Here is a 27711-nt window from a genome sequence, read left to right as displayed (position 1 = left end):
CCCAGAATGACTTCTCTTACGAACCATACGGGATGCTCTTAACTATAGCAGACATTGGGTTAAGGGCTTTACATACATGTAGCTATGTGTTAATGACATGAATGAAATTATAGAAACAACTGAATGCAGTTAACCCTGTCTTCATACCTCTGTGGCAAGCGGATTCCTTCAATACAGTAGGGAAACTACATGGCAGACACCAAAACCACACTAAATTACAAGTGAGAGAGAGACGGGACTGGACTTAAGACAGTGGCTTAAAATTAGGTTAACTGAAATCCCATTGATGAATTTTTGTTAAGACTGGTATACACCAGTTGAACAATACAGATTATCTCTTGAGGATTTAAAAACATGCATTTTTAAACAATTGTTATGTACAAAATACAGAAATTCCGCAGGTAATGGCTGTTAACGTGTGTATTTATGTCTCCCTGTACTTTAACCATCAGGTTTATCCTTCACAAAAGCAGCAAGTTTGATTATCCTTTTGTGTATTTTAATATTTTATTGTATCTTCATATAAATGGTGTGGTATATTATGTAAATAGTGTTTTGCAATGTGCTTTTGTGCTTAAGAGATTTTTTCCAATTACTATGTATTGAGCAATTTCAGTCTTTTTAATACCCTAACATCTGCATTTGATTATACAGATAGTATAGAAAATTTTCTGGATAGCGATTTCAAGACCTTTTTTATTGCTATATAAAATTTTAAGTAATGTCTATATCCGTGTTTTTAAAATTTCCTACTACGTGAGCTATTACACATTCTGTCAGCAGCACTGAGTATAAAGAACTGTGTTCTTACATCAGTATTCAGAACACTATGGAATCAGCAAGTAAAAGTAACTTTCACCTTATTTTATTCAATATATTTGAAATAATCATTCACAAATTTAACCTATCCTTAAAAATAGGCACTACTTAGTTTGAGTATAATCTCATTTATGTACAAAACAAACCCTTTACATATACACACTTAGGTAAGTGCACAGAAAAAAAACATGAAAAGATATTGCTCAACACAAACATTGGTAACTGTTGGGAAGGTAATGTGAAAGGTGATAGTAACTGCTTCCTATAAATGGGTATATTTGAGTTTTTCAAAATGAACATGTATTTATGAATAACAAATTACTTTTTAAAAAGGCCTACAAGAAGAACCCAGTTAAACCAGACTTAATATCCAATGTTTGCATATTAAAACTGTTTCAAGGAGCTCTAAAAGTCCATTAATTTCTAAGTTTCTCCTCTATTTTGCTTGTTCCATTAGCTTATTTAGTAAATGCTTTTCCTCACTTGTAATCAATTAGTTCCAGTTCAGTGCATTATTCACAAGTAGAATTGAGAGTGGTTTCCATACTATGAGTATCCCACCCTTCAAACTCGGGAACTCAAAAGAGATTTGGGTAAGTTTTTAGAAGTCTTGCTACACACTATCCAAAACTTAAAAGTTTTTTTACCCCTACAGCCAAACTTAGAAATGAATATATTTAGTACCAAGGGATACTTTTGCTATCTAGGACTTGTGTGCATTAATGTTGCCTTTTGGTAAGTGGCTCAGTCAACTGGCTGCCCATCAGAAATCTGTGGAAGTTTTAAAAATACATGCTTAGGCAGCAACTCTATAAACATTATAGCTTGTAGCAGAAATACTCCTTAAAATACTTCTTCCTAAGTATTGATTAGTGATTATGTAAATGTGTTTAAAAAATGGTATTACCTTGAGAATAATCACAGAATATACAATCTTATGGAATGCTAAAACTGAGTAATTCAAAGGACAGTTAACGATATTTTTCCTGGGCAGGTGTGTGTGTGGGGTGTTGAAATGATTTTTGATATTCAGAAGCACCAAAAACATTGTAAAACAATGCTTAAATTATAACAAATTGCCATTTTTCAACTGTGTTTTGTAGTAGATAATCTTTGAAAGTCTAAACACAAAGATAATACAGTGCAAAGACTGAAAAGAAACATAATCCTGATATTTATTAAATTTCATCAGGGGAGTCTTCAACTGGATTTTAAAATAAGGGCAGTTCCATTATACTAGCATACTTGGCAAACCATGCAATTACAGAACCTTTTTCAAGATTTTTCAAAGGGCGCAACACTGGTCAGCATTTGGTACATGAATATAATACACCTAATTGGAAATCTCATACATCATGAAAACTTGGAGGTAATTTGTACAGCTTGAAATGTCTCCATTTTAGAATGTTTTGCACATAAAGGGCCTTAATCAAGAACAGAAAATGCCATTTTTTGTGTTCTGACTAAATTACAACAGCTAGCTTTTGATGTTACATGAAGTAAACTGTACTTCACGCTCAACGGTATGTGGGCATAAAACAGTTTTATACAATAAAAATCCCAGTAAATTTAATAAATGGCTTTTGATATTCTCAGGTCATTCTAATCATCCAAGAAAAAGTAGTTTCCACTCTTCTTTTGTTCTACATCCTAAAAAAAGAGAAGCAACAAAAATCAACACCATTTCCTATGTGTAGGCGTAAGACTTTCACCAGTAATATTACTTGGTGTTTATGAGTGTCTGTACAGCCTCCTTTGTACTCCGCTAGTCCACTATCTAAAGGTGAGATTCCTACCTCTGCCACCCACCCCTACTGCCAGAATACCTCCTTGGTTCTCAAGCAAAGCCCCTTTAAATAAAATTTTAGCCTTTTAAGGGCAGCAAATACTCCTTAAAGGAGTACTGTTTACAGACTGGCCTGGAATCCATTTATACATAGTTGCCTAGTGCTCCCTTCCTAGGATTAGCGTATGACTAAGATAAGTAGGTATAGAGAAATGAAGACTTACGTGTACCTGGGGGACTCAACTATGAGTGTCTCTGCACAAGAAAATGACAGTACAAAGTGTTCCTAATGCTTCAGAAGGAATTCTTAGGAAAATTAAGCTGTGTATAAGAAATGCTCTAGAATTTTGTCTTTTCTGCTTAAAATCTCTTCAATTTTAAGTCAACATTTGTCATTTCATTGTCTTGGCCTGAAAGTAAATCATTTGTAAACAAAACAGTGAATGCTAAAGGCATCCAGACATGTGCTTAAGAATGCATGATAAGTATGATGACCTTGTCTCTGCCTTAGAAAAGCTCACAATTTAGTAGCAAACCTAGAGGAGTACAAATGTGAAAATCTAGTAAATGCTACAGGAATGTGTAACACTTCTGGAGCTTCTAAGTATTAAGGATGATGGCTAGATGGCCATGAAATGTAAGCAGCATTTTAAGTAGGCATTGTAGCGGATACTAAAAACAGAAATGCGTTTTCAAAGTTAATTTACTTTTTTTTTTTGAGCAATCAAGAGGTTATTGCCTTCTAAAAAACTAGTTCACAGATTACATTAAGTGCAGCATGCAGTTATTTTATGTACCATAAAGAAAAATAATGCCAAGTAAACTGAAAATACTTTCCCATTTTTTAGAATTTTATGCTTATTATAGGGGCTTGTTTAGATTCTTAAACATTTTAATCATATATTGCTCTTGTACAGGCACAAATGAAAAAAACTGGTTAAGGTAGTTATAAAACCTTGTTTCAATGCCTAATTAGTGTAATCTTTCTGGATATTTTAAGTGGCAATTCAACTCAACACAGGTTGTACAACTGGTGGTACAACTGAGGGACACCATGAACTCTGCCTGAGTCCAAGCAGCAATGGAAATTCTACCACGATTAATGCCACCAGACTGAAACATGCCATCAGATATTAGAATGTGAAAAACATGAATCTCAGAATTCAGGAAATACACTGGTATTTAATGAAACAGCCTTCCAATATGAAACTTTCAATTATTTACACCGAGAAGTTATCCATAATTTACTATAGTTTTTCTACATACCTTAATTGAATTGAGTTTGTTTATTCTTGGCCGATAGTTGTTTGGATCTCTTCTGAATGTAATTTCAAGCTGAGACAAAAATTTGTTCATGCCAGCCAAAAGTGTTTGAGGACTAGGGGAAAAATAAGATCAAGCAATTAAAATCAATTGTTTAGATTTTACCTCCTAAATTTCACTACTTTTTGTGATGAAGAGGATTAAGAACTACTGCTCCCTCTAATTCCCCAATCATAACCCATCTAGGTAATAGTGTAATCACAGCATATTATAACTTCTGTGTTCAGAAATGTTGTTTGCTTGGACTATGTAGTGTGTTTTTAATACTGTGCAAAACCACAAGCTGTTATGATTTGGAAAAAAACATCTAAGAAGAAAAACAAAAGATCATTAATTAAAGAGATGAAAGAATTTTGAATCTGACATTTTTAGGGAAGAAGAGAATTTAACAGAAAACATAGTATTTGTTAGAAATTTAGCCAAATCACTAATATACAATTAAATACTGTACATTAACTATATATACTTCAATTAAAAAATATGAATGTACTTTAAAGCACTAAACTGTACAGTTTAAAATGGTTAGGATGGTAAATTTTATGTTATATATATTTTGTCACCGAAATAATTGGAAAACAAATTAGCACCGGAGGAAACAGGTGTCACATAATGGTTTTTAATAATAACTCCTTTTTAAGTTTCCATGATTTATCTTTTTCACCTGAACTAGTTCTTAAGTCATATCAAATCACCTCATACGTGTGGAACATTTTAAGCATTTTGTAAATACAAAAGGTTGTATATCAGTAATTTCATATGGTTCACCTTAATATAACATTTTAGTCCTAGAAAGTGTAAGAAATTTCTCATACACTGCTTTCAATGTTAGGCTTCTCTGTATTTACAAGTGCGTTCAATCAAGCTTATGAGGAAAAATGAGAAAAAAGGGGAAAAAGGTAAAATTATTTTAACTCTGCTTTTGATCAGTACCAGAGATATGGGGTCTACCGTAAGCTTTACCACCGGCAGGCAGTTTAAGTTGGACAAAACATATAACCTCTGTGGACCTTGTTTTATCTGTCATATACATTATCAGGGGTTTTCATGCTTGTCCTCCTGGGTCAGGCATTCTATACTATAGTCTGCAAAGTACTGTTCTACCCAGTCCCGTCCAGTATTTGATATGAGTAATCTATGAATATAACAACAATATGAATAATGAGTCAGAACCATATCTATAATTTCTGGCTAATCTCTATCCAAAAATTAAAATGATATGGATAATATTTATAAGCTTATTAGAAAATGTAAAATTTTCTAATTATTAGAACATAATTGGGTTTGAAAATTTCACAAAGTAGTTCTACCTGTTTGCAACTGTGTTCTTAGATGGAACACCATCAAAAACAATGACTCGATCTGCAAGATATGTAGCCATGATGAAGTCATGTTCCACAACAAAGGCTGTCTTCTTGGCATGGAGTATAAAACTAAAACGATTTTGAGATATTTTATTATGTTATCAAATATTCAAATGCTTTATTAAGCAGTTAAATACCAGTACACATAATTACATTACCGCTTGACAACTCGAGCTGCCATCAGTCTTTGCTCAGAATCCAAATATGCAGATGGTTCATCAATTAGATAGACATCAGCAGGTTTGCCCAAACACAGAGCTAAAGCTACTCGCTGCAGTTCACCCCCAGATAATGTCTGCACCTATTTGGAGAAGAAGTCTAGCAAACCATGTAGAGACATCAAAAAGTTTAAAACAATAAAACAATAAAAATAATTTTGGAGTATGTACCTCTTGATCAATGATGTTTTCAATTTGCAGAGGCTTCATTACATCAGTCACAAATTGTGGATGAGTGTAAGCATCTCTTATCTTTTCATGTAGTAACTGTCGAACACTTCCCTGTTTTTAATGGAAAAAAGTATTGAAATTTTATTTCAGAATAATTAGAATCTTGACAAAGCTCCAGAACAAAAAATACATCAATTTGCATCAATATGCTTATCAACCATCTATGGCATATTTTGAGTTTTTTAAAAATTAAGAACTCATCAGGTTCAACAAGTAAAAGCAATAATCTTAAAATCTGGAATAAATGGTGTTTCAGGGAGAAATCATCTGATTATAGAAATAATTTTATAGGTCAAAATGGCTAGCAAGTAACCTTAGGCAATAAGTAACAGAACACAAAATTCATGATAATGTGATAGGGACTAAAGCTAAGATGTTTTGCTTATTATTTCAGGGGAGGGTTGAGTTTGAGAACTTCAAAGTTCAGAGAACGTTATCAATGATAAAATATTTACTGTAAGCTAAGTCACCTCAAACAGGCTTAATATAAAGTGAGTGGTGAGGTACTGAGCACAGAAGCTAGTTAAAAAGTTCGTTACCATTTTTGTAGACACTCAAAGGAGGTTAACTTCATGTTTTCAAGGTTCATACATATTAATATGTATCAGTATTTTACTTCTTTTTATGGATGAATAACATTAAATTTTAAGGATATACCAAATTGTGTTCATCCATTCAAAAGTTAGTGGACATTTGGGCTATGTTTTACACTTTTTGGCTATTATGAATAATGCATTTGTATGTAAGTTTTTGTGTTGAGATGTCATTTCTCTTGGTATGTATCTAGGACTGGAAATGCTGGTTCATATGTAACTCTGTTTAACCACATGAGGAACTGTCAGGTTGTGTTTCAGAGCGGCTCTACCATATTAGAGGTATGAGGTACCAATTTCTCCACATCCTCACCAAGAGTTGTTACCGTCCTTTTGATTTAAGTCATCCCAGCAGGTGTGAAGCGGTATCTCACTGTGGTTTTGATGTGCATTTCTCTAATACTAATGATGCTACCATGTTTTCATGTGCTTAATTGCCACCTGTATATTTTCTTTGAAAAAACGTCTATTCCAAAATCCTTTGCTCCTTTTTAAATTGAGTTTTAAGAATTCTTTATATATTCTGGATATGAGTACCTTATTAGATTTATAATTTGCATATCTACACTCTCATACTGTATGTAGCCTTTTTAACTTTCGTGATGGTATCATTTGCAGCACAAAACACATTCAGTTTTTAAAGGTTTATTTTGGAAAAAGGTGCCAGATAGATTTTAAAAGCATTTTCCTACTAGTAGAAACGAATCAAGGACTAAGTAGTCTTAATACTCTCCTTCGCCACTTTCAATAAACTTGCACAGAAGCTAATTTGAAGAAGAATTTTGATACAGTGAAAGACTAAAACTATAGGTGTGTATAAATATAACCTTTAATAACCATGTAACAGAATAATAACTTACAGTTGATTTGGGGCTGATTTTCTGTGGCTTATAACTGACATTTAGAACTGGTACTTCTCCTGCAAAATAATGCAAATAAATAAGACCCTGAAAACTGCTCAGATCTTTATTACAAAGTTAGAATAAAAAGACTCAGTATCACATTACCTCCTTCATCAGGTTTAAGTCTTCCAGCAAGCATTCTTATAAATGTTGTTTTACCAGTACCTAGAACAACACAATATACAACAAACTAACTAGAAAGATGCTTCACATTTAGAGTAAATTACTAGGTGCTACTGGGTTTTACTTGAGAAATTAGTTTTAAAGATACATACTGACACTACTGAATTCTGAAAGTTATACAGAACAATACTTAATATTTCATGATTCACCTCTCCAGTATTGGCCAATAATATTCTAAACTAATTAGGAGAAATACAGACTAGTTAAAACTTACAATGACCATTTTAATAAATGGTTAAGTCTATAAAGTATGCTTTAAAATATTTATTTAGACTATCAATGCATGCAATTTGTTAGTTTAGTATTGTTTTTTAATCATGGAGGCAACACCAGGTATTTGGTACTCAATTTATTTAGGAAGGCAATCTAATATTAAAAAATGCTTGGTAATACAACTATTGACAAAGTAACATAGCCTGACTTTAAAATAAGAAAAGCTCCAAATGGTGGAGTGCAAGGAAAAATGTTTTAAACTATTTTAAACATATTTTAGAATATGTAAAACTATTTAGACTGCTTCTGAATCACCACATTTTCCTTTCCTTCCTAGTCAATTTCCAAGATGAATTTTATACAATTTATCAATTTATACATGGAACAATAGCCTAGAAAAACATGTTATTTTCACTAACATTATAAAACTAAGAAATATGAACCTGACTGCATGGCAGATTAAATCATACATCACAAAATGAGTTGAACTACACTGAGAAATGTATGGATTCAATTCAGCTCCCAGACCTGTAACTAAGTCAAAGTTTTTAATGAGTATTAAAACTAAGTTACTGGTTACTGTATAAAAAGAACAGACTTCCAAATATCACAAAATATATAAGGAAAACTCACCATTTTCTCCTAACATCACCATGATTTCAGAATCTGTAAACTCTCCAGCTACAATTGCTAGCTCAAACTCTCCCATCTTTTTCTTCATTCCAGGATATTTATACATACACATCTTTTTAACTTCTTCTTCATTAGCTGTCTCAGCCACTTTAAAAACAAGTGATGCATCTCTGAATCTCAAGTTTTCTGTTGGAACGTAACCATCCAAAAAAATGTTTATGCCTGTTGGAAAGTCATTGACACAGATTAATAAATGTTAAAGACTAAACTTTTTCCACAAAAAGAAATGATCATATAAAAGCCAAAATCCTAGGCTCTTTTCAGAGCAGCCTATGCAATGATTTTACTTTTCTTTGGGTTTATGGTAACATGCAGTGACAACACGGTGTTTATGTATTTAATTCAAGTTTAAATAATTCAGGCATATATATGTGCCTACACACACACACACACACACACACAGCACATCTTTTCATTTTGACTTTTATGTAAGATTTTTCCCATCAGGATTTACACAAAAGCATGTGACATTTCTGCTGTTATAAAATTTAAAAAATCAAAATTTTTCTCTAAAAATAACAAATAGGTTAAAATGGAATATTTTCATAGATTGACATAAAATGATACAGTTTGTGGAATAATTTTTTAAATAGATAATTTAACTTAAGATTTTTTTCATGTGAGATATAACTATACAATGAAGTCATACAATTTATTGCACTGTTTTTTTCAGATTAATTTTGCAGGTTCATAAGAAATTTATAATGATCTACCATCATATGACTGGTTTTGGGGCTTCAATATATAAGGATAAAACACTGTTATCTAATCAGATTTTAGTAACTTAAGCTAATATATTATCCATGAACATCCCTCCATACTAAAGTTGTTAAAACCCACAATGACAGACACATGAAATGAAAAAGTGGATTATTTGGGAAACAATGAAAAGATCTGTTTTTCAGTGTTTCCTATATGTAAGAGAAGACAGAGATAGTAGCTGAAATTTTGGAAGGTCTTGAAAGAACGTGTAAGGATGTTATTTTATCTGGAATGGAGAGCCACATCAGGGGGTCTGTATCCTCAGCCTGCAACATCGGTGTTCAATAAATACTTGCTGACAGAACAAATGAATACTCATTCTGCCAAAATAAGCATGTTTTTTGACCTTAAACTATTTAAAAATATAAATGTGAGGTTAAAAAACTTAAGCCAAAATAAAAACATAAATCTGAAGGAGACTTAGTGGTCATTTACTCTAAGTGCCTAATTTATCAGGTAAGGAAATGAAGGTTCAGAGAAGTGACTTCACATAAAAAATATTAACTTTTAAAAAATACATTTCTACTGCAATATTTGTCTTGTCAATTTAAAAATGAGTCCAAGCTTTAATTGCCTTTATAGTTCATAGAGAGATTTTACATATACTGCATTAATTTTAGTATATTAAAGGAAAAAAGAAAGTGCAGTTTGTAATTTGAGTTGTTTTAATTAGATGAGGCACATTAAAAATCTCACTAGGAACCATTTCTTGAATGGCAGAGCCTTTAGACATGGCATTTAAAACTGGAATTGTGAAGACAGCCAAGTAGTCACTTTATTATCAAGCAGATTCTAGAATTACTATATGACACAGAGTAGGTATTCAATAAATACCTGCTACTTGAGGAGAATAAAACATTAATAACCGATATCATCTCAAAACTGCTAGGAGGAAAACTTAATATATGCATCTATCTCAAAGGTAAACTTAATATATGTATCTATCTCAAATGTATATGTAGGTAAGTGATAGCAATCCCTTCCCCACTTCTTACACTAAAATATTTATGTACTTTTTATAAATTAAAAAAGTTACCAGTGCCTTTTTATGCACAGTATGATGCAATATAAATTAATTTTTCCAGGAGTTTGTTAGGTATCTCAAATACTCTCTTTGAAGAGACAGTTTGTCGGGGGGAAGACAAGCCCCAACCTAGAGAACTAAAGACTGTATGAATTATTACTATAGAACATGGAATTCTAAAGACTGTATAAATTATTACTATAGAACATGGAATTTTTTTCAAGAATAGCCCCTTTCAGTGTTCTAGACTTTTGGTGTTCTACAGCTTAAGGCACAGCTGAAGAGAAGAAATATAAAGTAAAATAGGAGTTAAGGAAGTATTGAAGGAAATGGGAAATAAACGGAAAAAGGATGACACCAGATGGAGAGTACACTGATACTTGTTTCAGGAGCCACTCAGTGGTAGGTTAGTTCTTACTTTTGCCTAACTTTCTTAGGTAAGGAAGACATAGAAAAGAGAGGCCAGAAAGTTACTTTCAGCTAAAAGTAGAAAGAATAAATAAAAATGTACCTAATAAGCTATTTTTGTAAGACTTTAGTCACCTACTAAACAATAATTACTAAACTATCTTGTTTCAATGTATTTACTAAACTCTCTTACTAGACTTCTAGACAGTCATAGTTACAAAAAAACATAGGATATAGATTACAGGTAAATCTGAAACAAGATGAGCACTAAATGAACTTTAAGAGTTTCACTACTAGTATTGGCCTGCCAAAGATAAAGTTGAAGATGACAAATAACTACAATGAAACTGCAGAAGCCAAAATATAAAAGCAACTTTTAATACAGCAAATAAATAGTTAATGTAATAGAAGCATTTCTACCTACTCCAACAGAAAATTCTCCAAAAAGAAATGGGTTTCGTGTAACAACAGATGCATATTACCTTATGTACACATTCTGTTGAGTGATTAAATTCTGTTAAGACTGGAGTTCTGGATAAATTAGAGCAACATATAACTACTTAATATCAACAGTACATTTTCTAAGCATTAGAGTGAAAGAATACAGCATTGTGAAAACAGTCTTTCAAGTTACCTTCTCTTACACTAAAAGGCATAGTGACAACACCATAAGCACTTGGTACGCCATATAAACAGCAGATGAAGTCAGAGAGATAGTCTAATACACTTAGATCATGTTCCACCACAATGATATATCTGAAAATCAATATAAATTTTTATTTTTAAATGTAACATAATACATATAATTAAAATTTAATTATAATTAAAACTCTTACAGAACTTTTTAAACTAAAGTGTAAATTTCAGGAAAACAGGCAGTGTAAAGACCATATTTAGCAAAAGCCATACAACAATTTCTTTAAGTCTCATTATCAATGCTCCTATTTTCAACTGTTTCCCTAAACTAAAAGAAAAACATTGTTAACATGAAACAGTTTACGGATATATGAAATAAATGCATTTTACTAATGAAGAACATATTTTTAAACTTTACAAAGCAGGAACAATTATAATAGATCTAAATCAGATGTAGCCTTAACTAATTTGTATGCTCCTCAAGTTTTACATTAAGCCCTTCTACTTGTTCTAGCCCATGATAGCTGGAGGAGGGGCTACACAGCCATGGTATTAAACGAGTTATTCACCTGAGAACTTTCAATTAGCTGGGGAAGCCAAGGAATAGATATGAAACAATACCAAAAAAAAGACCACATAGCAAATATGTTCTATAGGTAATACAGTGAAGGTCAGAAAGGAAATAGGTTAGCGTGTACTAGAGTAGTACCTTATAAATAGAATGGGAAACAATATGAGTTTTTGAAATAAGAAAAAAGTATGGCTAGTGTAGAAATTATCAGGCAAATAATAGTCATGATATTTTTATGTGGCACTTCATTCCTATTCAACTTGGTTCAAGATGCTGAAAAAGCAATGTCCTGCAGACACTTCAAATTCCAACTTAGCAGTTTCCTGAACAAATAAAATTTCTTCATATTTGTATTAACAGGATCATCACTCCTACCAAAAAATGACTCATTTTACTTCACGCTATACTGTTTAAACTGTCAAGAACTCTTTCTCAATACTGTCTTGTATGTCTATTTCAGCCTTTTCCTCTCTGCCTAAATTCTAGTTCAGGCTCATATTCAGTATTGCTATGGACTTTTGACAAATCTCATTTTCTTCAGATGCCCAGATGTGGCTCTCCATTCTGAATGAAGTAACATCCTTAGATTTTCTTTCAAGACCTCTCAAAACTTCAGCTGTTTCTCTTACTTCATTTACATAATAAAACACAATGAGAAATGGGTCTTTCCATTGTTTCCTGAATGATCCACTTTTCTGTTTCTGTGTTTCTAAGGGCTATTCTATTTTCTAAATGGTCTCCTGCCTAAATCTTCACTGGCTAAAATGGAAGGTCCATCTAAAATCCAACCTCCTTAGGAACACACCCTTCTCCTAATATGCATATGAACTTTTCTTTCCCAATGTTGAACCCTCACTAACTCTGAACTGATACTTGGACTTTTACTATTTTTGACGACTCCTACAACTTGCTCATAAACATCTTGAATACAGACTGTAATATATTTTAGCACATCTGTGATCTTTAGTCTTGTGCTATGTACCAAACAGATGTTTAAAAAAATTATTGAATGATAAGGTGTAAGAATGTGGACTATGCTAACTGGCAATGAGGAAAGCACTAGGTTCTTAAACAGCATTATCCAGCAGAACTTTTAAGACGATGGAAATGTTCTATGTTCCATATGGTGGCAAGCAGCCACTTGAAATTGGAGCATTTGGAATGTAACTATTTTGATCAAAGAAATGAATTTTTATTAAAATTAAAAGAACAACATATGTCTTGAGGCTATAGCAAAGTCTAGAATGATACGAAAAAACATCATTTCAGAAATCTGGCAAGAAGAACCGCAGACCTTTTATTTTAGGAAGCTATCACAGTAATCCGGGTCTCAGGTGGTAAAAGAAGGAATGAAAAAACAATGGGGCGAGTTTAATAGGACAATGAAATATTAAGAGGACATGTTTTCTACCATGATGGTGGTAAGCATCAATAAAAATGATTCTAATTTTCGCCTCAAAGTAAGTATATGGATCACTGGTGTATCAAATCTAAAGAGTCAAGTTTTTAGATTCTGAAAAATTCTCAGCCATGATTTTATTTTTCATGGCTTTATTTTTGAGACTATTAGTATGTACATCAAGACCCATTACCCCATTCTCCATGTTTCTGACTACCCCTTCCAAATTTTGAATCTCATTCTCTCTGCTGTACTCTAGTAACTTGCTCAGATCAACTTTTCAGATTTCTAATTTCCATTCTGCTGTTCCTAACCTGTCTTATCTGTCCAGTGAATTCTCACATCAAAATGTCACACTTTAATTTCTAGATTTGTTTGGGTTTTTAGAACATTTTCCTATTGCTTTCTGTAGTAACATACTCCTAGGGTTTTGAATTCTTTTAAATTTTATTATTTTATGGTGTCTTGATAATGTCACCTGAAGTTCTTGAAGGCCTAATCACACTGTCCGCTATGTCTACTGACTCATTTGTATATTGTGACTTACTTCATGAGTCTTTGCCAGTAGGAATCCTGGTGTGTCCAGGGTGGAGGGCCTGTTCCTCCAAAGGAGCTTTACATTTGCTTCTGCTATGTACCATAGGACTAAATATTCTAGGACCCTCTTTTTATATTACTTTCTTCCATGGAGGGTTCTTAAGACTCCCTGATTACATAAATTTCAATTCTAGATCCATATGAGCTGTGGGTCTGTGAACAGATTTGAAGGGGAGCAATCCCTTCACTCCCAATGAGCTTGGTAAGTGATAGATACACGCATCCTTGACATCTTCATGTGCTTGTTTTGCTGAGAAAGCAGTCCATTGAATCCTGGCATTTTATGTGCAATATCCAATACAAAGTCTTGCTTCCTGTCCACAAGAGTTTGTTAAAAGTGCAAGACCTGTTATAGAGATGAGCAGTATCCCTCAGCTAAGCCATATCCTTGTCTCTTCTCTTTATAGGTCTGTTGGGTTTTTGACCCCTAAGGAATTCTTGTTTTCTTACAAGATCAGGTATATGTTAAATCAGTCATTACAGAGGGGCACAGAACTGACTTGGGTTCTGGTCAAAACTCTGCCATATAGAAAAATAGAACAAATAACTACCTTTTTCTGATCTTAAATTTCTTCATCTGCAGAATGGAAAGACCACCTAAAGATTCTAATTTACAAGGTTACAGAGGCTCAAATGAAGTAATGGATTTAAAAACTGCAAACTACGAAAGTATAAATACAGAGAGTTATTACTTAACAGAGGTTACAAAGAACACTTTTGTGTTTAGTAAGACTCTGAGCAACCAGAATTACTTTGGTGATCTCTATAATGTTCTACATTTTGTGTGTACTTGAGTGACATATGCATTTTGAGGATGTGCTAAAAGCTAAGGATCTGCTTCCCAGAAATTGACAAATATATACCGAAATTTGCATATCATTTCAAAGTATTCCTAAGCTCACTGGAAACAGGCATGGTAGTAAATGAAATTTATATTAAGAACCTCTATTCTAGATAGAGGAAGGTAAATTCAGATGGTAGCTCCAAATAACCAAGATGGGAAAACATGCACATATATATATGACACTGATGGTCCCAGTGTTTAATCTTCAGAAATCTGTAAAACTCCCCCCAAAAAATAACACAGGCAAATCTGTACTTACCTATCTGGATTTATTAGAGATCGTATAGTAATAGCAGCCTTTAAACGCTGCTTGACATCTAGGTAACTAGAAGGTTCATCAAACATGAAACTATAAAAAAATAGGAAACATAATAATTTGAGAGAAAGATATGACATAATTCTATCTTGCATATTATTTTAAAGCACTGTAATATATTTCTGATTTAACAAAAAAAAAAACCCTCTTATTCTGATGAGGAGTCCACCCCGTAATAGTAAAAACTTCCGGATTCTGTTCAGAAGTAGGACGAAAAGAAATTATGAAAAGTTGGAGTGAACACAAAGTCTGGGAGAGACTCCAGATGAGGCTACGTTGTACTGTTAACTCCTCATGAAAAATATTCTGATAGAGGCCAAATTAATTCAGAAAGTTTTTTTCTTAAAAAGCTAAAGTCAGTTGCATTAAGGCAAACAGTTTTTGGAAAGGAGGGCACTGCACAGAATTACAGAATACTTTGTGGAGAAGAACTAACCTGCATTGGCTGCCAGAGCAGACATGTGGAAAAAGATGGGAGCACTAAGCATCTGGAGGACTGGAAGGTGGGAAGGAATCTTGCCTTTTTCTCTCTCCCTTTCTTTCTCATATGGCATGCCACCTGGTTTAGGATGACCTAAAAGACCTCATGTTCTAGTTGAGGTATTTAAAAAAACTTGCTGACCTGGTTGGAAAGCTGAAGTCTTTAAAAATATCCTTCTTATGTACAAAGGGACAAGTGACTTTATTTAATAAACAACTGACTTTATTAAATGAGATTCTCCCCTTGTGGGAATAATAGGGAACATGGGCAGTGGATACACAACTGCTTTAACAACTTACCTCAAAATTAGAACCTTAGATACTATTTCTATTCATTTCTCTTAAAACCACTGCTTTAATAGCAGCATTATAAATAAAAATTCTGAAATAAGGATTAAGACATACAAAAGGTGTAAAGTAACCTACATATCAGCTTTCTGTATGCAAACGACAGCACAAGCAAATCTCTGCAACTCTCCTCCTGAGAGATCTTCAACATTTCGTTCTTTTAGATGGGTTAAATCTAAAGAGAACATAGAGGCATTGCGTTCAATGTTATAGGTTTTTTTTTTAACCTCTTTTAGGCAAAATGTATACTGCATGTCATTCTGGCTTTGAATATTTCAGTTAAAAATTGTGTAACACAAAAAGTAAGTAGGACAATTATTAGAGATTTCTCATTTATTTTCAGTAATCCATATAAAGTCATCTATCTTTATGAGGTAAGTTCAGGGCCTATGAAACACACACACAAAATAAACACTTACCAAGTTGTTGACACACAATTGCTTGTGTCTTTGTTTCATCCTTTCGGTCCAAAATAGACCCCACTGTTCCCTGTCACAATATACCAGAAGCAGTTACAATTATTTTCCTTCAGTATTAAAATAAAATTCATTATTAAAATTTCTTCAGTATTTCCTTCAATATTAAAAAGAATTATTACAAAGTAAAACAAGTTTACTTTGATATATCTTTTATACCGCCACTGATATTTATAATGTATAAATTTCTCCTAAAAAGCAACTGACCTTTGCAGCCTTGGGAATCTGGTCTACATATTGAGGTTTGATAATGGCTTTTAGGTCATCTTCTAGAATTTTGGTGAAGTAATTTTGCAGTTCAGATCCTCGGAAGTAAGTCAAAATTTCTTGCCAATCAGGTGGATCCTAGAAATACACATACAATGATCTGAATTTAATTCAATAATACAACTGCAAATATGATGAATGTTACACAAAAACAGAACATACATCCAAATAGAATACTTCTGGCTCCTAACATAAGTTTTAACATTAGAGGTGGATTTACTTTCAAATCAAGGCATTCAAATTCCTAACAGTTTAAGGAAGATCAGAGTTATCAATTAAGGAGCATTAACAGATTTTAATTAAAAAGGAAGGAGTTTCATCTATACATAGTTTTTCATCATTAACTCCATGAATAATCTTGAAATTAACATTAAAAAAAATTCACACAGATACTCTCCTTCAAAGTCTCCTAAAACTGAACCAAGATACTCATTTTTATAAGGTGGTAGTACATACATCATACTTTCCAAGGTTTGGCTTTTGCTTTCCTGCTAAAATTTTTAAAGCAGTTGACTTTCCAATACCATTAGTTCCAACTAATCCCAGAACTTCACCTGGACGAGGGATAGGCAACCTGTTATAAGTATACAAAAATAATAAAACTCAGGTAGAAAAAGCACAGAGTATCAGAATGATGTATTTTAATGCACTTGCACTCCACACACATCCATTAATAAGTGAGGAAATATACACCACATATTATTGGCTATTAGGAGAATAAAAAAACTCAACCAGGTTTAACTTAAACTTAATTGTTAGAAAAACATCCATGACCAACTCTACTTCAAATTTTATTTATTCAATTTTCATTCAAAGTCCATTCTGAAATAACAATTTTTCTTTACATATAAGGCACAGTTTTAACGTGTAACATAATTCTTTGGCACAGAAGTACATAGAAGGCGCAACCTTACCCTGTGTTTTTTTTTTTTTGGCCTGCCATTAACTTACAAGGAGAGAAGTGCATCATCAACCAGAAATACTCCACGTCATTCTCCCTACTGCAGCAGTAGGCCCCTTAAAGCTGGCAGGTTGAGAACTACTTTTTTACTAGTTAAATCTAGACTCTCGGACTTAAAATATTAGTGTTCAGCAGATTAAAAATCTCAAAGAACTCTGCGATTTAACAATTATGTTCAAATGCAGAGTAATATTCTCTGCAGATCATGAGATTAACAAATAAAATGAAAGACAAGTTCCCTTAGAAGTTATTTGGGAGATAGAAGTATTATTAACAACAGTGATTCTCAACCCCAGTTGTAGGTTAGAATCACCTGGGAACTTTTTCAATTTACTGAGGTCCAGAATTATCCAGATATGATGTAATTGAACCGGGTTGAAAGCTAGGCAAGAGTGGTTTTAAAAAAAGACCCCCAGGTAATTCTAATGTTAGCCAGATTCAAACACTGACATAAACAATATGATTCTGCATGATGGTATGACATTTTATTTCTCTTTAGTGGATGGTTAATACCACTTTTTCTCATTTTTGCATTTCTCTGAAAAATTCAAATGTGTATTATTTCTGACTGAAGTAGAGGAATATTGACTTGGAAATATACCTGTGAAGTTTGAAGGCATTGGCACAATATCGATGTGTTGTTTCTTTTTCCAAGTTGCTTGGTAAATTGACAATTGATAAAGCGCCAAAGGGGCATTTCTGTTATTTAAAGAAATAATTATGTGTTAATTTTTAGAAATACAAACATGACTAAAAGAGATAATTAAGAAATTTTAACAAGCAACCTTCTAAATGTGGCAATTACACAAAGATGTAAAATACTGTTTCATTTCCTTTTATTTACTTAAAAAAATTAAGTTGTCAAAGGCAAGAATCATAACTAATTTTGAATTCCTCTTAGTGACACGCATAATCCTAAACACTAATGTGTGTTTAATACTTACTGAAAAATCTTACATAACTTGAGGTTTTTTGAGTGTGTGGGGTTTTTTTTTTCTTACATTTTAGGTAAAAGAAAATTAAGAGGCAAGATAAAATATGGTTATTAAGTATTCGATTCCATATTCAACCAATGACAGGTGCTTCCCTCTACTTCTCTCTTCCTATCTTTGTATGATTCCTTGCCTACCTTGTGAAGTCCTTAAGAGATTATGGATGGTACCTTTTTTGGTCTATTTATGCCTCGCCAATAGCTAGCATAATATTTAAATAGAGCAAGGATCAATGTCTTCTTATTATGATCTTTAACCATTCCATATGAAAAAGATGCTTCATAGTCCAACTGAGTAAATAAACACTAAAAAAAGCTTATTTATAGGAAACCTTATTCAAATAACAGCTATCAATCAGATAAATGTCCAAGAAACAAGAATGGCAAGAACTAGGTCTTTTAAAAATGATAACTGGCTAGCTATCTCTCAGAAGTAAAGATAACTATACAGGTACATCTAAAAAGTATAACCTTAGATTAGAGATCCCTTGAGTTCAAGGAGCTCAGGGGACCAATTCAAAAGTCTCTGTAAGATTTCAATGAATTACCATTTTGGAAGTTGCAAGAACATAGAGCTTTAAGAAACAAAAACAAAACTCTTGCTTTCTAACAAAGTAATTATATCACCCTCTAACCAAAACTATGATCTTTACATGAGCTATTTTTCTGCCAATGAAGTTACCTCCATTTACGAATTCTCTGTTATTCCATCATTGCACATAAAATGCTGATAGGCTGCAAGAAATTTAAACTTACCTCAATCTACCAAGGAAAAGCATATCCACACTGTTCATATATGAGGTGCACTGTAAGTATCTTAGAGTTCAGCGACTATATGCACTACCTCCACCCCTCAACAGACTCATCACATTAGTTTCTTTTCCAGCCACGAAGTGCATATGCCAAATTTTTGAATCTCATTTTTATATAGCAATGAAGAAAAAAATAGAGTAGAAGAAAATACACTGTTTAGAAACAGATTTCCAGCACCCAGAATATTGGCAGGCATATAGTAAGAGATCAGTAAATACCTGGTAGAAGGACGTAACAAGTGAAAATACTTTTAGGTACAATAAAATCTTTCTGGACACCTAAGTGAGGATTCAAAAACCAATGTAAAATACACATAAACCTTATCAGAGTAAGTAACAGGGTGATATGCAGAGTCTGGTAAAGCTCCTTTCTAAAATATATTATCTGAAAATAAAAATATGTAAAGTAAGAACTTTACACACTGGCTCCTAATATCTTTTATGAACTAAAATTGGAAATCCATCATTCTTAAATCAAAAACCCTATTCAAATTGTTCAGTGCCAAACTAATTGAGATGTTATGAAAATCACACTACTGGGATAAATTAAAAAATAAAAGAATTATAATATAGCAGAGGAAGCACTTAAGGATTAGATTACATTTAAAGGTTTTTGGCTATGTGAATTTCTATTTGAAATAAAGACTTGAAAAAAGTATGTAATATGATTCATATCTTTTGTATTTATACTTACAAAAAGTTCTGGTAAAGACATGCTAGAGAATGTCTTTCTCATCAAGGGTTGAAAAAGAAGTTAATTTTGGTTGAACATGGCATTTTGAAGTTGAGTATGACAAGGATAATTTTTAAATAGGGTGGTTTTATTAGAAAAGCAACAGTGTTAGATTATTGACATAGAATAACATTTCCCTAAATTTATATTTCTTATTCATTGTTTTGTATTTGACTCTTTAAAATTATAATATATTCAGAATTTCCTGATTTCATTTTTAGGTTACAAATCTGATCTGATAAATAAAACATCACTTACTTTAATACAAATACCACAACCAATACAAAGAGTTTCAGAAATCCATGCTATTTTGCTCTGGGGTGTAACCTCTATGCATAATTTTCCTGGCAAAGGAAAAGAGAATTAGGTAATTTTTTCTGACATTCTCATTTTCTGAACATTGTTATTTAGGCAATTCTAGTTCCAAATTTCCACACAGAAGTAGATTTTCAAAAACAAAGTCCACAAAAGAAATACAATTGAGATAATGTCTTAAATCAATGCTTTGGGGAGAAAGATTTGTCAATTACTTTTATGAAAACTCTTGTCAGGCAAGAGGATGAAGACTCTAATATGTGTTTTTGTTTAATTTACCACTAGGGAAGAAAATATGCCAGTAAAAATATGGCAGATCCTAACACATTTGTATTTTAAGTTGACTGATCTGAATATTTAATTCACAAAATATGCCTTTGAAATAGTAATGCAAATCAGAGAAAGGAATGTAATATGGTAGTTAGATGACTGAAGCTCCATAGGTATGTAGTCATCTATCATACAGACAAAATTACACTTGGCATTTGGAATATTAATAATGGAGTTTCTGAATAGCATGGTAGACTATAACAGATGACACCTAAAGTTGCTTTTAAGATTTAATAAGCCTATACCTTACTAGTACATTTAAAGTAACAATTACTTTAACATAGCCCTTAAGGACTACCAATGACTCACCAATTCTGAGTTGTAAATTTATTTATCCTTGAAATATAGGAATCCTCTTTATATATATGGCAAAAGTTCTTTATTCTCATTTTTTAAAAATGAGAAAACTATCAAATACAAACATATTGCCAGGCCTTTCTCCATGACTTAAAGTAATTATGGGGTTTTGTAGAACGGTAAGAATAGTAGTAACTTAAACTCTGGTTTGATTTTACGTTCAATGAACTTTAAAAATTACTAATATATTATTTTACAAGTTTTTTGTTTTTGTTTTTAAAAACAGGATCATTAGTCACAAAGCAATAAAGAAATTTAGACCAAAATCTGGTCTATCTTTACAATTTAAAGAAATTCATGGGAAAAAAGGTATATGCTAAAGCCTAGAGAACTATGAGCCAAATTATTCTTTTAAAACCTCTTATCCTTAAATGATCCACAGAACAGCTTACCCATTCGAACTACAGGACAACTCTTCTTGCACTCCTGCCGACATTTCTTAGGTTTACATTTGTCATGGTTGACAATAGCAATTCTCGTTAATTTATCCGCCATAATTCGAAGAAAGTAAGAATATCCAGGTCTTCTATTACAGAAAGATTAACAGAATCATGGCATAGTCAGTGCAATTAGTTAAGAGAAGTCAGTCACAGGCATAAAAGATAGGAGGACATAAATTATCACTATATTCAGATATGACTACCTGGAACTAGTTAAAAACTAGTAAAAGCAGTAAAATAATTTAGTAAGTTTGGAGCAACAAAATTTTACATATATAACATTAACCAGAAAATTTACATAAAGAAAAACATCATTTTCAATAGTCACAAAAAAGAACAGAATGAGGAATCAACAAGATACATACATGTCAGGAAACTTAAAACACCACTGAAAGACATAAAAGACCTGAACAAACAGTATGACATGCTGTCTCAATTTTTATAATACAGAACAACTCAATATCAGAGATTTCAACCTTTACTGAATTTGTATATACTCCAATTTCAAAATAAAGAAAAAATAAATAAACAAGACAAATGAAAAAATCTAAAAGTTCTTACACAAAAAGAAAAGATGCAGTAATAGCCAGGAAAATGGAAAAAGAGCAAAGGGGTTAGGGAAACCTACACTTTACAAATAGGGAAAAATTATACAAGGCCTTAGTAATTAATATTGACACCAGCATATGAACACAAGCCAATAAAGCACAATAGAAAGACCTGACATGGAAATACATATGATAAAGATGTTTACTCTCCATCAAGCTAATCCTTACTTCATGTCTTAACCATCTAACTATAATGACACTACTGATGTAAATGACAAATTATTAACATTGTGATGTCATGTTGATCAAATGGAAAAAATGAAAACTACATTTCTTTGGCATTTTCATAGTATGACCAAACTGAATTTTATGTTGACAGGATCGAAATGAAAAGGAGACCAAGTAACTATGTGTATACTGTGCTCACTTTTAAACCTTTTTTAAGTCTTAATATTTAACAATACCATAAATTACACAGCTATAGGATCAAAGTGAACTTAAAAATCTTTTATGATATTGGGCTTAGAACATTTAGAATGCTGATTAAATAATTACAAGAAATGCCTTAATACTCCAGTTTACTCCAATACGTAATGAAAGAACCTGAAGCCAAAAGTGTCCATTGACAAAGGTAATCTATTGGCTTTTCCCATCAATGACTATGATCCTCAGTGCTTATTTATTTATTTATTTTTGACACATTACTTTCCCTGTAGACCTCTCATGTTTTTCTCACACTCCTCAATGTTATTAGACTTGGAGGGAAATAAGAGGTCTTACTTACTGCTCCCAGTCTATTATTATCTCTCCCTCCTCACTAAAGTCAGCTTTGCCTCTTATGATTACCCAACTGCTTTAGTCCTAAAGAGTATCAGATCACTCCTCATTCTCTGATTTCCAGTCTTGGCTAACTCTCACTCTCTTTTACAACTCCTGTCATAATTTTTGGTGATTTCAATATGGCCACAGATTATCATTTTATTAATAGCCTATCCCCTCAGTTCATTAATCTCTTTTAACCACTGATGCTGTCTTTCACCCTACCGCAGCCACTCATTCTTTTGGTCAAACCCTTGACCTCATCATTACCGGTAACTGCAATCTAACAACACTTTGAATTCCCCACTTCCCCAGACCTATCATTATCTCTTGATTTTATCATATTTCCATTGTCCCCAGCCTTTCATACCTCTATTTCCTTCTATACCCAACAAAAATTCCACTGTCAATCATTTATGCCCTTCACTACTAATATCCTGGGTAAACATTAACTCTTTGCCTGCACACATACAGCTGAAAAATGGGTAGAGAAAAAACCAAAACCAAACTGACTGGTGTCATCAAGTGAACCCTTATGCCAACCAGCAATCATACTTAATGTATTTCCATAGCTATGTTCATTTGCACACTAAGACACCATTAAGGAGAATGTTCCAACAATTCTCCCACTCTTTCACGTCATTAACTATTCTTTCCCTCGGCTTATCCCACCAGCATTCAAACATTCTATTCTTTGACCCCAATCTTCTACCATTGCTATATTTCTCCTTCTTTTTATGACAAGACTACTGGAAAGAGTTGCCTATAGCCTGTGTTTCCAATTTCTATGTACTTTTTTCTGGGATTCATTCCAGGCTGTAGTGCCCATCATTCCATCAAAACAGCCTGTCAGGCCATCACTGTTCTTTATGTAGCTAAAACAAATGGTTAATTATCAGCCCTTAACTTATCTATTGCATCAGACACAAATTATGACCTTTTCCTAATAGAGAGAAATCCTTTCTTACCTTGGTTCTGGGATACAGCACTAATCTAATTTTCCTCCTGCTCTCCTGGTCACTCCTCCCAATCTCCTGGGTTTCTAAAAGTTGAGAGTACTCTAATACTCACTCATATTTTCTATCTATACTCATTCTCTAAGGTGCTCTATTCTGGTCTCATGGCTTTAAATCCTACTTATATGGGATTTATATCCTAACTCCTAAATTTCTATCTCAAGTTAGGACACCTCTCCTAACCCTAAATTCTACCTACCCACCTACCCAAAATCTCTTCTCAAAGGTCTAATATGTATTTCCCAAACTGAGCTCCTGAAATCCCCACCAAAATTTGCTTCTCTAGCAGACTTGCCCATTCTGTTAAGTGACAACTCTAGTTTTCTATTCACTCAGGCCCAAATCCTAGATATTAATCTTTCACATGCCACAAAAGAAAATTCTGCTGCATTTACCTTTATGAATCTGACCACTTCTCATGACATGTGGTTGGTCTAAGCCATCATTATTTCTTATCTGGATCACTCTAATAGCTTCCTAACATGTCTCTTTGCTTCTACTCTTACCTCCTTCTACTCCAACTCCTGACAGTTCTCAACATAGGAACCAGAATGATCTTTTTAAAGTGTAAGTTGTATCATGTCACTCCTCTACTTAAAATCCTGAAAAGGTTTCCTTACTCTGAGTAAAACCCAAAGTCCTTAATATAACCAATGAGGTACTGATTAGCCTCTGTTAACTTTCCGATCTCATCTCCAACTACACTTGGCTCTTGTTCATTTTGCTCCAGCCACACTGGCTCCTTGATGTTCTTAGCACAAGTCAGACATATTCTTGTTTCAGTATCTTGGCATTTTTTGTTCCCTCTGCCTGTAATGCTATTCCCCCTGGTAAGTTACATGACTCACTCCTTCAAATTCTTTAATGTTTTTTCTCAGTGATCCTTCTCTAGCTATACTACCAAAAAAAAAAAAAAAAACTTAAGTGCCTTTCTGTCCCTCTTTCCTGCTTTATTTTTCTCCTTAGCTCCTTCTACATGATAAAGCATACACAGTTGATCCTTTAACAACACAGGTTTGAACTGTGTGGGTCAACTTGCACATGGCTTTTTCTTGATAAACATATTGGAAAATCTTTTGGAGATTTGTGACATCTGAAAAAGAAACATTTTTCTCTAGCTTATTTTATTGTAAGCATAGCATGCAATACATATAACATACAAAATATGTGTTAATTATTTGTTATTAGGCTTCCAGTCAATAATAAGGTATTAGTAGTGAAGTTTTGGGGGAGTCAAAAGTTACATGTGGATTTTTGACTGTTTTGGGGGTCGGCACCTTCAACCTCTATGTTGTTTAAGTGTCATGTGTATATGATTATGTATGGTATATGTACACATGTACTTAGTGCATACACAAATATGTGTGTATTTATACATTCTGTCTCTACATATACATTGTTTTCCCACCCCAAATAGAATGTACTCCATCAGGAGGACAGGGATTTTTTGTCTGTTCTTCACAGTGGCTGGACCAGTGTCTAGTACATATCAGGAGCTCAAACATTTTTGTTCAATGAGTTAGAAAATTTATTTAAATACAGTAAACAATTGCCCTATAGGTTATAACAATGTCAGAAACCTTGCAAGTGCCAGTACTTTACAGGAACAGTTATCCACTAAAATATATACTGGGAAAAAAAACCATCCAAAGGGAGATCAAATACTTATCTAGTAGAGTTATACTGACAATAGGTTCATTTTTACCCCCTTAAAAATGTTTAAAAACTGGTCTCGGTCTCATAAAAACTGGAAGACATTAATGACTTTTGAATTGCTACACAAAAAGATACCATTCTGCAAATGACAACTCCCTAAAAACTGCAGATTCTCTAAAAATATAAGTTTAAGCTATTAAGACTGGACACCATACAAATTACCTGAATGACTGGGATGAATTCCCCTTTAGGGGCTAAGTCTTTTATCTTGAAATTGATTATATTAAACTTTTATTTTTGCCAGACTACTAAAATGTAATCGTCTTATTTTAAACCATTTTTAAAACCAAGTGACTATAGAGAAGATTTCTATAGAATAAAAACATAGCAGAGATGGTTAATAAGCTGTTTCATATAAAAAATAGTGATAAATTATAATTCATTTAAGAAAAATGAATATTGGTTCTTTGTTGAATTGTTAACTGTGTAATCACTACTAATTAAATTTCTGTATTTCAGGGATTAGGAAAACGGGAACCCCCCCCCTTTTTTTTTTCATTGAGAAAGATACAGTACAGTAAAGCTTGGAGGGGAAGAGTACTGAAACAGACTCCTGGAAACAAAGAGGGATTTGAAGGTATTTCAGATCTGAAAACAAACTGTATTAAAAAATGGTACTCAATGATCCTCACTGCCATTCTTCCAGGTGGGAGGAAAAAAGGAAGTGAGGCATGTACGGAAAGCATCTGCAGTCTAAAACCAAATTATAATGCCATAGGAAAGCATTTAAAAGACTGCTGTTAATAAATGATGCTTGATAGCACATGAAATATTCTAACCTATGCTTAATTGTAGGCTGTCTTATAATAAAAAGACCAAAGTTGGGAGTGGTGCACAACTCTCATTTGAGAGTCTTAAATTGAAGACATTTAGAAGGGACACTAAATTAGTATTGCTTTCTTTCCCCCAGCAATTATATTAGTTCCTAAAAGAAATTTCTTAGTACGGGCGAACAAGGTGTTTTAACTAAGAACAAAAAACAAAAAAAACACCCGTTGTTCGAATACAGGTAAAAGCCCTTGGTTAACACTTGACAAAGCATTATTTTCAGGTAGCTGGTACAGAATGGATATTTTCAATATATGGGACAAATATACTGAGAACTGCAACGTAAATGCCATTTTCATAAATGCCTAGTTAATAGTTCTCTGGAAGAGAGGGTTTAAAAAAAAATAAAACATAGTTTTGACAGTTATTTCTCACTTATCAACATTACCCCCCAAATAGGCTTACGTAGTTTCTGGGATGTGGGAGTCAGTTTTGGCCATGGTGCTTACAAAGTAAACTACTAAAGGGAAAATAAAGGTACACAAACTCGAGGAGTTTAAGATACAGTAAAGGGGAAAACGGACTAAGTCAACAAGGGGCCAAGTGCTATAAAAGTGCACCAAAAAAGCGAAAGGCGTTCAAACGGGAGATTACGTGGGTTAACTCCAGTCCAGTCCACGACGCTCTATAAAAAACTAAAGCGTCTCCTGGCCATCATTTCTATAAAGATTGGGAGTGGACAAGGAGTACTCGACTTCATGGCGGCAAGATGCCATGACATATTCAATCATCACCATAATGAAGTGAAAGAAAGCACGTCTTGCCACCATCAAATACGCACACATGACAGTATATCCATTTTACTGCGCTGGGGAAAGGGTGGGAGCGGGAGGGGACGCTCCAAATTCTGAAGCGCCTTCCGCTCGAGAAGGCTCGGCTCCGGGGCTGGAGCGGGGGAGAGCGGAGACTGCGGAGGCTGGATCGCTCCAGAGACGGCACCTGCGTCCATTCTCGTAGCTCCCGGCAGGGGTGGCGGTCCGCAGCGGCCTCGAGCCGGGGCGGCTGGAGGGAAGTGCGAGGCGCCTCCCAGCCCTCGGCGGCGCCAGCGCCCCGGCGGTGCCTGCCGTCCCACCCGAGCCGGCTGCCACGCGCCGCGGCTGTGTCCATCGCCGCCACCTGGGGCCTGGCTGAAGGCTCGCGGGGAGCATCTTCACAGGCTTTAAATCCTGGCAGGCCGCAGCTAACAGCCAAACCCGTCTGGATTATTCACATACCTGGAGAAAACGATCCCCTTGCGGAGAGGCTCACAGAGGCCAAATCAGCTCTCCCCTTCACTTGTCAGGAACACAACGTGTTCCTACGGCCGCCGGCCAAAATGGCGGTGCCCAGCCTGCGTCTCGCGCATGCCACAGTGTTGTGGTGCGCGCGCGCGACAGAGAGCGCCAGGCGGAGCCC

General features: G+C 33.9%; 2 protein-coding genes across 3 annotated transcripts in view; one reads left to right on the top strand and one right to left on the bottom strand.

The window, feature by feature from the left end:
• Positions 1 to 849: 849 nt before the first annotated feature.
• On the bottom strand, positions 850 to 27664 carry ABCE1 (ATP binding cassette subfamily E member 1). Of its 2 annotated transcripts, none has more exons than XM_036888946.2 (18): positions 27531 to 27664; positions 21342 to 21472; positions 20206 to 20291; positions 18013 to 18110; positions 16907 to 17024; positions 16391 to 16528; positions 16127 to 16196; positions 15786 to 15882; positions 14823 to 14912; positions 11151 to 11272; positions 8263 to 8484; positions 7339 to 7398; positions 7192 to 7250; positions 5679 to 5789; positions 5448 to 5590; positions 5236 to 5358; positions 3872 to 3983; positions 850 to 2469 (listed from the first exon to the last, which is right to left on the bottom strand). In XM_036888946.2, exons 2-18 carry the CDS (start codon positions 21442 to 21444, stop codon positions 2422 to 2424), a joined length of 1800 nt encoding a protein of 599 aa, XP_036744841.1. In that variant the 5' UTR covers positions 21445 to 21472; positions 27531 to 27664; the 3' UTR covers positions 850 to 2421. The 2 variants fall into 2 exon arrangements, with proteins under 2 accessions (XP_036744841.1, XP_036744842.1); XM_036888947.2 differs by having other exon boundaries at positions 21342 to 21475; positions 27531 to 27663.
• Positions 3832 to 27711, top strand: part of ANAPC10 (anaphase promoting complex subunit 10) — a 120332-nt gene continuing 96452 nt past the window's right edge. Inside the window, exon 1 of the mRNA XM_036888948.2 lies at positions 3832 to 3841. The gene's annotated coding sequence lies outside the window, so the exon portion shown is untranslated. The remainder of the gene's footprint in view (positions 3842 to 27711) is intronic.

Source organism: Manis pentadactyla, chromosome 1 (genome assembly GCF_030020395.1).
Source record: "Manis pentadactyla isolate mManPen7 chromosome 1, mManPen7.hap1, whole genome shotgun sequence".
In the NCBI taxonomy this organism is placed as follows: Eukaryota; Metazoa; Chordata; class Mammalia; order Pholidota; family Manidae; genus Manis; species Manis pentadactyla.
The sequence above is the reverse complement of the archived record's forward strand: the minus strand, read 5'-3'. Positions and strand labels throughout refer to the sequence as shown.

What these genes read in the sequence shown, in the direction of transcription:
- ABCE1 (XM_036888946.2), bottom strand. Translation starts at nt 21,444, where the DNA reads ATGGCGGATAAATTAACGAGAATTGCTATTGTCAACCATGACAAATGT. An exon ending in GTTGTGGTATTTGTATTAAA is followed by an intron (nt 18,111 to 20,205) that starts GTAAGTGATGTT and finishes TTTAAATAACAG; the next exon opens with AAATGCCCCTTTGGCGCTTT. An exon ending in GCAGCTCGAGTTGTCAAGCG is followed by an intron (nt 5,359 to 5,447) that starts GTAATGTAATTA and finishes AAATCGTTTTAG; the next exon opens with TTTTATACTCCATGCCAAGA.